The following is a 12464-nucleotide window of genomic DNA, read 5'->3' as shown; positions in this document are numbered from 1 at the left end:
TAGGGTAATCCCTCACATCCCAGAACCCTGATGCTATCAGCTGCTTAGCTTCCCATCTATTAGGTGAAATAATTCTCTTTAGTGACGCTTAGAAGAGCCATTTTCATCCTCCTCTATGATGATATCCCAGAAAGCCTTTCCCAACATATTGAAGTTTGATGCATACTAGAGGGGTTAAAGCTCCTCATCCAAAGAGCTTCTTTTCATTTGTAGAAGATCTTGTCATATCTTTTGGTCCACATCCTCATGGAAAGGTTAATTTTATTCCATGTTTCTAAGGCCTTCTAAAGTTGTTAGTTTGAGTAGGAGCCTACACATAAGCTCCTCCTCACACCTTTCTTCTAGCACTATTGTATACGAGATGCATCCTAAAAGTTGAAAAGGATAGTGGAAGAAATTCGCCATGAGATCTCCATGTAGGGAGGGGCTTGCGGGATCATCTTGCCTTGATATCTCTTCAACAAGTACCGTTCTAGGGGCACATGGAAGCAACAATGGACACGTTTTGTCCTTGTGTGTAAACAACTGGACTGTGGAAGCTCTTGGTCAACTCTTATTATGGAGACATCATCAATAGGCATTGCATCTGTGTGAAGTAGTACCCAAAGTTGTCTATTACTCTCTCTCAGGGACTGATAACCTATGTAGGTTCTTGTCTACAATCATGCTTTTAGGGGAAGAGCAACATGATCAATCCTGGTGAGAAAACTTTTGATGAAGTACGCAGGAAGCTCAATGCCATTCTCTTTGAGGATTTCGGCAAGCATTTCGTGCTTCTTACTCTTTTGGGTGAGGTTGATGATGAGCTTTGCTAACACTTTGTCTAAACAATCAATGCTCGAGCTTTGTGCAAACCTTTAAAACATGGGATACTTACTCTAAAGCTTTCAATCCATCATCACCCTTTTTGAATTTGGGCAAAAATATCAAAAAACAATGCACCTTAAATTTTGTTTTTTGCTTCACTTTTGTGGATTCCATTTGGTTTGACCTTAAGTAATTGCATTTTTCGAAACTACGCTGCGGGGGGTGACAATGGGTTCGTCCTTAGATCAGTCGCCCGTGCCCTCTAGCTCCCCTCCGTCTACTCCCTTTACTGATTCCAAGCGGGCAGCTCCTTTCGACAATCTGCACACGCGAGAGTATGTTGGCCACAAGAAGAAGGTTCTTCTTCTCCCTCTTTCTCCAACCTGAGAGAGAGAGAGAGAGAGAGAGAGAGAGAGAGAGAGATTGATTGATTGATTATCATCTACAGGTGCACTCTGTGGCTTGGAACTGCACTGGCCGAAAGCTTGCTTCCGGTTCTGTCGATCAAACCGCTCGTATATGGCACATTGAACCCCATAGCCATCATGTAAGCTGAAAACTTCCTTTTTTTTGGGCCTTTCTGCATGCGTTCTACAGTTAGCCTGCAATAAATGCTCAAGAAAGAAAACAAATGAGTTGGGTACAGTGTTACGTTGTTGCCATCTTTTGTGCCAGCATAGAGCACCTTGACTCAGCTGTCTGGCAACAGGTCCCTGTTGAGGGTCATGTCTACCCCCCAATGCTAAGTAAAACAATGGACCAGTTATGGAGCATTAGAGGACGAATGGTGGATAGTTTAGACCAATCGAGATGAAATTCTGGCCGGCTGGCCAAACGTCCCTCTACTCCTCCGACCTCGTCTTCTATCGCACCCCTGTTTTTGTTACACAGAAACTTTGCTGTTGTCGTTCATGGCATGTGTGCCATCGTTTGCACTAGGATTTTTGCTGCTTGTAGCTGTGGCGGCGAGCTCTTGATTGTGCCCCTTCATTGAATCAAATAGTGGGGTAGATGCGTAGCAATCTGTTGCACACCTTAGGTGTTCCGCTATTGGGGGTTTTACCCTAAGTCATCTCTTGAACAAAGTAATAGTGACCAGTTTGCATCGAGACCGTGAAGGCGTTACCTTTTGAGGAGTTGGAAGAAGGGTTCTTGCCAAGGTGTCAGATCTTATCGCCACTGTGAACACCCTCAGGGCAGTGCTGATGATTTGGTAGCAGGCTTCTCGTCGCCATATCTTCTGCCGACAATAGCCTTCTATTGCGCCTCCATCGCCTACGGCGTCTCCTGCTGTTTCACTAGTGTCGGTGGCCGGCCCTATCCAGAGTGGATCAACCTTCTACTTTCCGGCCTTGGGCTCTACCAAGATTGTTTACATTTGATATACTTGAAAACTTGTACATTTTGTTCTATACCATGACTAGGACATTTTGTTCAAGACCTGTTTGAGAGTTCAAGATCAACATTGAGATCTCTGTCATCTAGTCAAAATGACCATTTATGAACATTGTGGGCTACTTTTGTGGCCTTCTTCCACGCCTTCGGGCTCTAGCCTTTTCAGCCCTTTCTCCCGTGTAAGCTCTTTTCCATTTGGTTTATTCTTTAAAGACTAGACTCTAGGTGAAAAAAAACATACTTTCTATTTTTTATTGTACGTAAGATGCATTGTACGTTACAATCGTTTTAACTCGATTAGTACCCACATCTTTGCATGTTACAATTGTTTTAATTCGATTAGTACCCACATCTTTGCACGTGTACTCATGGTACATTACCGAATGTGTCTTATTAGATAGTTTTTCGAGAGTTGGCAGCCAAACTGATTTCGATGAGCTCGGTCTGTATCCGGGCGGCTCGAGCTTACTTCAGACAGTGGCACCACGACTTTGAACCGACTTCAGATGTGCTTGAGGAGGAGGTAGATCTTTCTATCTCAGTTTGCTTCCCAAGCTTGAGGCGGGGATTACCTCCCCCTACTTCCTGGGATTGTTTCTATGATTGGGACGGTCTTGGAGACCCGCGTGCTTTAGCTTCAGTTGTGGCCAAGGCCACAAGATTACCCACCGTGCAGATTCTTGTTTAGGACACACATACACTTCCAAAGGTGGTTTTACTGCCTCGGGTGAGTGGTGGCTGGATCAGACAAAGTGTGGAGTATTCAGGCCTCCCAAACTAGTGTTTCATTTGCAACAGATGGGCCATCTTGCCAAGGCCTCTCCACGTAGGAGAGCTCGGCCAGCTTTGTCACAAAGTTATGATGTGGCGTGTCCAACTGGAAAGGAATGGCGGAGAGAACAAGAGAATCTGAACCCAAAAGATGGCGGATGGGACCCAAGGGGTCAGGGTTCTAGAACACCTAATCCCTTGTAATTTGAAGAATTAAAAGAGCACCGATCAAGGGCCTAACCCTAAAAAACCCAAAAGCTTGATGTTTGGGCAGAGCTCCATAAAACACGTTGATTACTGACGTGTCTAACCTTTAAAACACAAAAGCTTGATGTTAGGGCAGATCTCCATAAAACGCGTTGATTGTTGACGTGGTAGACTGTACAGAAACTGACTATGTCATGCGGCAGGTTGTACAGATTTCCGCTTTTCACGCTGCTGGGTTTTTGGTAGTATTACATGGGCTTTTTGTGAGCAGTGCTTTTAAGGGTACAATGCTTTTGAATTGATGCTTTTGGGGCTTTGCTTTTGGGCATCCCTTGTACTGTTTATAAGTGCCCTTTGGCCACTCCTCCGCAGAGCACCTAGACACAGAGTCTCGGAGTGAGTTGGATCCTTGAGGAGTTGTACTTTGCGAGCATAATAATAAAGAAATATCGGAAGGGGTGACGGTCTTTGGGGACAGTGTATCTTGGCTCGGAACTTCGCCGTGCTGTGTCGACTCTCCTTTTTCTCTTACTATCCTTTTGTACTTTTTCTCTTGTCAAGTTTAGTGATTTCACAGTTTTTGTTCGTGTGTTGCTATTGACTTCTCGCTTTTAGTGTCCAAGCCTGTAATAGTGGTATTAGAGCTCATAAAGATTTTTCTTCTACAGAGGATCCGATCCCTTTTACAACATACATGGGTTCTCGCAGAGAATCTGATAGAGATGACATCGAGGTGAAGAAAAGTTGAAACTCAGTGCGGGAATTGAACAAACCACGGAAGATCTAAGCGAATTTTTGATAGGGAATTTTGCAAGAGCGGAGTACAAATGTCAACTGCAAGTTGACACGTGTGTGAAAAGATTGATCAAGTACCCTAGAAACGAGAAATATGTGAAGTACTTGAAGAATTACATGATTGATGAGATTCACTCGAGATGGCGAGAGGCCATTGATTCTCCTCTCAAATTAGGAAGGAAGCTGAAAAGAAAGTCGATTGCAAAAAAGTAGAAATTGAACTCGCAAAAAGAGCTGGACAAAGCTCTTGAAAAGAAGACGAACCAGTTAATGAAAGGCTTGAAGCATGTCGCAAGAAGAGGAAATCAATGGATTTTCCTGGTTATTTGGGCCAGAAGTTGACTTTCGAGGTGGTAAGTAGATCCAAGAAGTGTGTTCGTTTCGAGGATGACTTAGATTTCTCTCGTCTTCAAAGAGTTTCGACAATTCGTCGTTCTCTAGTTCCAAAGAGGATGAGAAAAGGTGAAAGAGGCGGAGAAAAAGCAAGAAAAGTAGATTTTTGAAAAAGTCTAGAAGACATGGGAGGCCAACCAAGGAGTTCGAGAATGGGGATCAAGCAGTCAGATTTGACATGTTTTTAGGCTACTAGGACGATCATTGAGCCCTTGATAGCAATTTGACGTCGCCTTCTCAGGAGGTCGGTTCTTGGAACGCTCCAAGGTACGCAGGACGGCATCTTACCCGAAAGGAAATGCACAAACATGGTGGTCTACTCTGCTGTCACGCGCCTACGACGTGGGCAAAATTCAAGAGAATTTTCGTGTCAACCTGGATATTAGAAGAATATGAAGAATATTTCATCACGGCTTGGCATCATGTGAGAATGACTAAGAAAGACACACTGGATTACTACTGCCAGAGGTTTTGGGATACCTTTGTCAGTGTCCTCGTTTTGGAGGATCAGTTTGAGGGACCGGATTGAGCTTTGCTGTGGTTTGCCAAAAGAGATTTGACAGTATTGTCTGCAACAAATGAGAGACTTATGAGACATGCCAAGCAAGGTTTTGGAATGCATGCTGGCTTATTGACTTATCCTACGGATGAGTTAGTGTCCACCTCAACAGGGCAAGAGTCTTCTAGTGAAGAGAGTGAATCAAGGGAATCGAATGCAAGTTCATCAGAGGATTTTGGAGAAGTAAGGGAATCAAATGATAGTGCATTCAGGGTTCCAGGGAATGCAAGTTTATCAGAGGATTGCGGAGAAGAAAGGGAACGCGTCATGGGGACGGGCACCACATGCCAACGGAAAAGAACAGACTGAACAACTTTAAGCACTTCAAATAACAATTGAATTGAAAGAGATAGACGACACACGAGATGAGGAGTGGCAGAGTTCCACCCCGAGAGAGCATTGGCCTTGTTACGTCCCCAGACATTAGGATGGGCACGTGCAGTTATGTGCGGCCAATGTGAGCCTGGCCCTTTAGTTATAAAGTCCTATAAATAGGATTTGAGCCTCATTTGTGAGACATCTTGTGTGATCACCACACTTGGACTCTTGGCCCTTGGCAGCCCTGCCCGCACACCTGTATTGTTGTGGGTTCGGTGGTATGGGACACCGGCCCTTGTGGCAGAGGCTAGCCCACTTGGCTGCAGGCTCCCAGGCTCGGGGGTGAGCCCGTATTGGCCCTGTGCCTGATGTACGCTCACTATGTGTGTCTAGGTGTGACTTTGGCTTGTGTCATGTCATGGGTGCAGGATGGATCTGGCGAGGGTCTAACATTGGTATCAGAGCCTCCTTTTTGCTCTTACGCATGATTTGGCAATGTGCACAAAACCACTAGAGCTCATGGGACCGTGATGGCCCGGCCTGACAAGTTCTCCCACCTCTTGTATAGGGTGGTATGGGACGCTACTAGCAAGAGAGGAGGACAAGGGGGGCACATGCTAGCCGGTGGTGGGAATTTTGCAAGTTATCTTTTTGTCTCTCGTGGATTCTCGTGTGTGGAATGTTGATTTGCCAGTGGCAGCCACATGGATGTTGGTCATGTCTTTGTCTTGCCTCTCCGTTGCGATTATTGCATGAGGATGTCCTTGAGAGCTGCCACTCTAAAGACATGGCAGCCCCTGCGTATGCATTTGGTGTGAGGAATTTGTTGATTTAGGAGTATGCTCTACAGGGGGAAGAATTTTTTAGTCTTATGCTGCGGAGGCCACTTTGGGCACACTAAACGAATCGTTTTGGGCGTAATGGACATTGTGTGCTAAGTGGTCGCACTGCGCGAGCAAGGAAACCATGGAATGGAGCGGGCTGCTTTGGAGGAAGGGGAACCAACAGGAATCTGCACCCATGCGTTGCTGCTGATACACAGTTGGTGGTAAGCCGCTGTTGGTGCGCGAGCAAGGCTGGAAGGGCCACAAGTAGCAGTCGAGTAGGTAGGGCGTCTTCGCGCAGGGGTTGAGGGTGGTGTGCCGGTGCGTTGGTCAGAGGGCGTTACAATCCAGAAGCGGTGCCTCCTGAGATGGTGATGTGTAGTCGGTTATGCGTTCGCAGAGGCGGTTAGCAAGGCGGCGCACGATCCTTGAATGGGCAGCATCCCGTTTCTTGCTTTCTTTTACGCTAAGAGGTTTTTCTAACCCTTCACATTTAAAGGGTCACTTTTTCAAAGAGAATGACCGCGCACTTCATTTTTTAATTTGAGTGTGAATTGGCCATTCTAATAAAATGAATGGCGAGTTAAACCCTAGGGTGGTAACCCCCTCCCCTTCCCGCTCCTCTATATTAGATACAACAACGAGTAGGGCGTGACATTCGTGTCACCAAAAGCTCTATCTCGTGTGTGAGCTACCTTTCTCGTCCTGTACCCTACACTCGCTCCACTGCTACTTATCACTACTTTTTTATTATTTTACTGTTTACGTCTTGGGCGCTTTTCCCAAGCTAGCTCCTGCTACATAGTCCCTTATTTACACATCCAAGCACCATGGCATCACATGCCGATTCTCCGCATGAGAATGGCGCCGCTAGCACGCATCAACCCATGGAGGAGGCTCCTCTTTCTCCTCCCGACTCCACACACGCACGGGCTTCGTCTCGAGGGTACTCTTCCTCCATCTCGTGTTACGGATGCATCCCTAGTGGAGGTGTTACAACACCAACTCCAAGAGATGCAACGACAACTCACGGAGTTGTGTGTCACGCAGGTCCCGTTTACGCTCATGGCTTTGTCTCTTCAGTTCCATTCCGATCCCTTCAAAGGGGAAAAGAAGGAACGTGAGGAGACCGCCATTGACTCATGGTTTGGTAGACTTCTAGATGGTCTTTCGCGCTCGCTTTGTGCAAGTCGATAAGATCGAGTGCTTCAAGGAGCTGTTCATGTTGGAGATGGGCAAGAAAACCTTGGACGCTTACTCACAGGAATTCAAGGACTTCGTCCACAAGACGAAAGCCTTGGAAGACCCGTAGGTCATATTGCAGATGCTTTATCTGTTTAGATTACCGCCGGCTTATCAGGATGAGGTATTGCGGAATCCCGTCACTTCGCTAGAGGACATCTATAAGCTCACCAAGAACCATGATAACACCTTGTTGGCTTCTGGAGGTGGCCCGACGGATGGGGAAACCCCTCGTTGTGGTCCCTCCACGTCAAAATACAAGCGTTCAAACGCTTCGGTAGCCACAAGTGAGTCATCGGACCTTCCGTAGAAGAAACCGAAGCATGCCGGAAAATCAAAGGTAGCTCACACGGAGGATCAGAAGAACAAACGTTGTTTCGACTGCCACCAGACTGGCCACTTCTGTGGCGACAAGGCATGTCCAAAGCAAAAGAGAAGCCGTCCACCTCCATACATGCAAGTACTTCGGTAAACATCGTCGACAATCCAGGTACTTTGTCTTCTACTGATTTAGAGATTTTTCATGTAAATGCACGTAGCTACCCGGGTTGTCGTGTTAATAATGTTGGATTTGGCCCGCACGATCTCGTGCGCGTTAAAGGAGAGATCAATGGCCACGTTATGACAGTCTTATTCGACGACGGCTCTACTCATAATTTTGTTTCTTCTTGTGTGGTACAAGCACTTAAGCTCCACACGTCACCCGGAGACCATCCATATGTGGTCTGTTATACGGAACGTTGGAGCGAGCAATGGATTGAGGTTGTGCCGTGACTTGACCTCCGAATCTAGCGTTACCACGAAGTCTTGGACTTACGCATCATGGGCCTTGAGCATGTAGATATTATTATAGGCATGCCATGGTTTTACGATAAGACAGCTTGTTTGTCTATCGATTATGCATCTCCTACAGTGTTCTTTGAACTTGATGGTGTGTATCACGTGGTCGAGGGATTTTCTTCTTCTCTGACGGCCGATTATGATGAAAATCTACTTTCAACTAATGAATTCAACGCGTAGTCTCATGATTCTAGTGTGCAACTTGCAATTTGTTGGGTTAAAGATTTTGTTGTTAATTTCCTTTCTCAATGTCATTCTCTTTTTTGCATTGGAAGTTCGTGAGTCTTTGTCTGAATTTGCGGACGTCTCTCCTCCGGATTTACCAGATGGGCTTCTACCATCTCGTGGGCCTGATCTTGATCGTAAGATAGAGCTTCTGCCCAGTAGCCATCTTGTCTCTCGGCAACCTTAGAGATGCATCTCGAAAGAGGAAGACGAGATAGCTAGGTAGCTTCAAGCCTATCTTGCCAAAGGTTTTATTGAACCTAGTAAGTCTCTGTGGGGCGTTTCGGTTCTTCTTGCTAAAAAGAGGGACGGAGGAATGCGCTTCTGCGTGGATTACAATGGTCTCAATAAGGTCACCGTCAAGAATAAGTATCCGTTATCTCGCATGGATGACCTTATGGATCGACTCTGGGGTGCTCGTTATTTCCCCAAGATCGATCTCTGTTCTTGGTACCATCAGATAGGGATACATCCGTGTGACGTCCCGTAAACCGTGTTTCGTACACGCTATGGACATTACCAGTTTTTGGTTTGACCTTTTGGGTTAACCAATGCTCATGCCACTTTCCAACAAATGATGAATGATCTCTTTCGTCTGTATTTGGGAAAGTGGGTGGTTGTGTTCCTCAACGATATCTTGATTTATAGAAAAACACTCAAGGAGCATCTGTAACACGGGTGTAACACCTTCGTCTCGTCTTACATGTTTTGAGACGAGAAAAGTTGTATGCGAAGCAAAGCAACTGCGAATTTTTTCGCACGAAATTGCTGTATCTGGGTCATGTCATCTTGTCCAATGGCATTCGTATTGACCCTGAAAAGATACGTGCTGTGCTGGATTGGCTCATTCTTCGCATGATTAGGCAAGTAAAATGTTTTTTAGGTTTTACTAGCTATTTTCAAAAATTTATCAAAGACTACACTCGTATTGCTGAGCCCCTTACTCGTTTGTTAAAAGGTGTTCAAAGCAGAAAGCGTAGTGTTAGTCCATCCGTTTGATGGACCGATGAGCTCATGCCTGTGGTTTTGCTATTGGCGCTGTCCTATACCAAGATGGGTGGCTTGTTGCATTTGAGAGTTGCAAGCTTACAGACGTGCAAATAGGTTACTCTACACTGGAGAAGGAATCGTTGGCGGTCATTCATGCCTTGAAGGTTTGGCGCCATTACCTCTCTGGTGCCCGCTTCGTGGTATGGACGGACCACCATTCTTTGAAACATCTCTGTGATCAGCCCGACCTTCGTGGTCGAAAGGTAAGGTGGGCCGAACTCATGCAGGAGTTGGATTTCGAAATATGCTACCGTAAAGGTGCTACCAATATGGTAGCCGACGCCCTTAGTAGAATTCCGGAGGTCAATACTCTTTCGTTTGCTGAAATTTCGACTGACTTCTATCTCTCTTAAAGGGCGTTGCCAAAACGATCGTCACTTTGGTGCAATCTGGCAGTGAGTCCAAGAGGGAATATGTAGCCTGGAAAGCTATGGCAGTCTGGACGCCTCTAAGCTGGCTACGGAGAGAAAGGTAGCGGAGAAGTATTCCATTCGTAATGGATTACTTTTCAAGCAAGGTGTGTGCCCGTTGATGAGGATATCCGCAAGCAAATTTTGTTTGAGTGTAATGATGCACTTAGTGCAGGACACCCTGGCATACACCGTACTTTGGCCTTGGTTGGTCGGTATTTTTGTTGGCCGCCCATGAAAGCTTTTGTTGAAACGTATGTGCGGGAATGCGTGTAGTGTCAACTCAACAAAGCTGAATGACAAAAACGCGCCGGGTTATTACATCCTTTGCAAATTCCCGATAGCACTATGGATTTTGTAGTTGGATTATTCCGAACCAACCGTGGGCATGATGCCATTTGGGTTGTCATTGATCGACTGATGAAAATGGTGCGATTTATCCCTACATGTTCCACCGTATAGAGCCATGAGTTAGCTCAGCTTTTTGTGGAACATTTAAACAAATTATATGGTTTGCTCAATGAAATTGTTAGTGATCGTGATCCAAAATTCACAGGCAATTTTTGGCAAACGGTCTTCTAGAAACTGGAGACCTGTATGTGCATGTCGACCTCAGACCATCGTGAAAGTGATGACACTATGTACATTGTAGCAATTGCTTACATAGAGTGAGGTAGATATATTAGTCTCACATTATGCACGTGCCACGGCACGACAGGGCGAAATCTGGGATGGGTCGTATAGCCTTCCATGTCATCATGGTTTACGCAAATTGGGTCCTTGCACCAATTTCAAGGGTTTAGGCCCCTCGACCGGGTTTTGGTAAGTGGGTAGGGTTAGGTTTTGAACCCTTACCCTCTGTGGGTCACTTGGCCACAATCTGCAAGTTGTTTGGGTTAGGTTTTTAATCCCTTATTCCTAAGTGTCCTCTTGGCCAACAACTTTTAAGTTTGGGCATGCCACATCATCACTTTGTGACAAATTACTCTCATGTCTTCTATGTATCTTGGATGATTAGTGCACGCTTGAGGCCTTTTTTTGCCTGACCCGATTTATTTTTCTGAGAGTGGCTTTGTTTCTTTTAGTTAAGTTGTGATTGAGTGTTGAAGTCTATTGAAGTTATTTGTCCAGTTTCTTTCCAGTTGGCACATGGTGCCTTAAGTGGTTACAATGGTATTGGAGCTTTAGTCGTGTGCTTTTCCGACAAGCAAACCGGTCCTTAAAGAACAAAGAGTTGGCAGTGATGGATTCTGATGAGTATGTGCAGTGTCTCATTAATGAATTGTATGAAATACTTTCGAGGCATCCTAGGCACAGTTTGCCCGTTCTACACAATCTTCAACAAGTCTTGAACTATATGATGCTTCCCCCCATGGTGCAGGTATATTATCCTCTGGCACCTGACAGTGTGAGAGCTTCCTCTCATCAGTCTACAGATGCTTCTTTTCCTATGGGAGGAGTTTTTCGTCAAATGGTTGCAACACCTACTTTTGCACCACCTTCACCTCCACCACTTCCTGTGTTTCATGCGCGCATGAGAGAGAGAGAGAGAGAGAGAGAGAGAGAGAGAGAGAGAGAGAGAGAGAGAGAGAGAGAGAGAGAGAGAGAGAGAGAGAGAGAGAGAGAGAGAGAGAGAGAGAGAGTTTTTCTGTTTTCTAACAGAATAAAGTGAAGGAGATGGAGCTGAAGGGGCATGCGGATAGCGTCGACCAACTTTGTTGGGACCCTAAGCATGCTGATATTCTTGCAACTGCATCAGGAGATAAGACAGTGAGACTCTGGGATGTTCGTAGTAGGTCTCTATTCTCTGTCATCATATTTTACTTTGTCAAGCTTAAAGGTGTTCTGTTGATCCCCCTCCGTGCCCCTGAAAAAAAAGCGCGTGCACACACACACAATCGAATGAAAAAAGAGCATTTTTGCAGCTGGGAAATGCTCTCAACAAGTGGAGCTCAGTGGTGAAAATATTAATATAACATTCAAACCCGATGGCACACACATTGCAGTTGGAAATAGGGTGAGTTTTTTCGAATAAAAGGTTTTAATTAAGGAAGAGCGCGGCTATTTGATTTTATCTAAATCGTTTGTAGGATGATGAACTTACAATAATCGACGTTCGAAAGTTCAAGGCAATTAACAAACGCAAATTTCCTTATGAGGTGAGAACATTCAGCGTTTGAAAATGTTAGAGACTGCATAGCTTCCAGCATCTGGCTGTGTTGAGAGACGTTTTCCACTGGCGTGGAACGATTGATTTGTCTTACTTTCCTTGGCTTAAGAGGAAAATATAAACTGTTGCATGCAGGATGTAATTGTACTTGCACATGCAAAAAGCCATGATATGTTTGTAGTTTAGCTTTTAAACTTCCCCAATTCATCTAGAAATATGGAATTCACCACACGATTGTAATCAGCCCATCTCACTTGTGAGTATTGTACATGGTAAATTTGTTGTACATAAGCTTGAATGTAGTCAAACAAGAACTTCCACTGCTTTAAGTCTAATAGAGAGCTTTGCTCTGACATTAGTAAACCTGAAATGTCCCAGTAGCAGAAAGGTCAGAGGAGATGTTGGCACGCTCTAGAGGGGTTGGGACAGTGGCCATGGTCACATAGGAGTGGGCCAGA

At 45.3% G+C, this 12464-nt stretch overlaps 1 protein-coding gene across 2 annotated transcripts in view; it reads left to right on the top strand.

Annotated features, from left to right (window-relative positions):
- Positions 1-995: 995 nt before the first annotated feature.
- Positions 996-12464, top strand: part of TEX1 (Transducin/WD40 repeat-like superfamily protein) — a 31510-nt gene continuing 20041 nt past the window's right edge. The window contains exons 1-5 of one of the 2 annotated variants that reach the window (XR_015186018.1): positions 996-1164; positions 1256-1354; positions 11499-11628; positions 11762-11853; positions 11927-11995. Coding sequence is in view for 1 of the 2 variants with exons in the window: in XM_086497098.1 (XP_086353224.1) it covers positions 1036-1164; positions 1256-1354; positions 11499-11628; positions 11762-11853; positions 11927-11995 (519 nt within the window). In the remaining variant the exon portion in view is untranslated. The remainder of the gene's footprint in view (positions 1165-1255; positions 1355-11498; positions 11629-11761; positions 11854-11926; positions 11996-12464) is intronic. The other variant, XM_086497098.1, reaches the window with a different exon arrangement.

The sequence above is a fragment of the Adiantum capillus-veneris genome, chromosome 23 (assembly GCF_014529385.1).
Source record: "Adiantum capillus-veneris isolate H3 chromosome 23, ASM1452938v2, whole genome shotgun sequence".
Classification (NCBI taxonomy): Eukaryota; Viridiplantae; Streptophyta; class Polypodiopsida; order Polypodiales; family Pteridaceae; genus Adiantum; species Adiantum capillus-veneris.
This window is presented reverse-complemented; position numbering and strand designations above follow the sequence as displayed.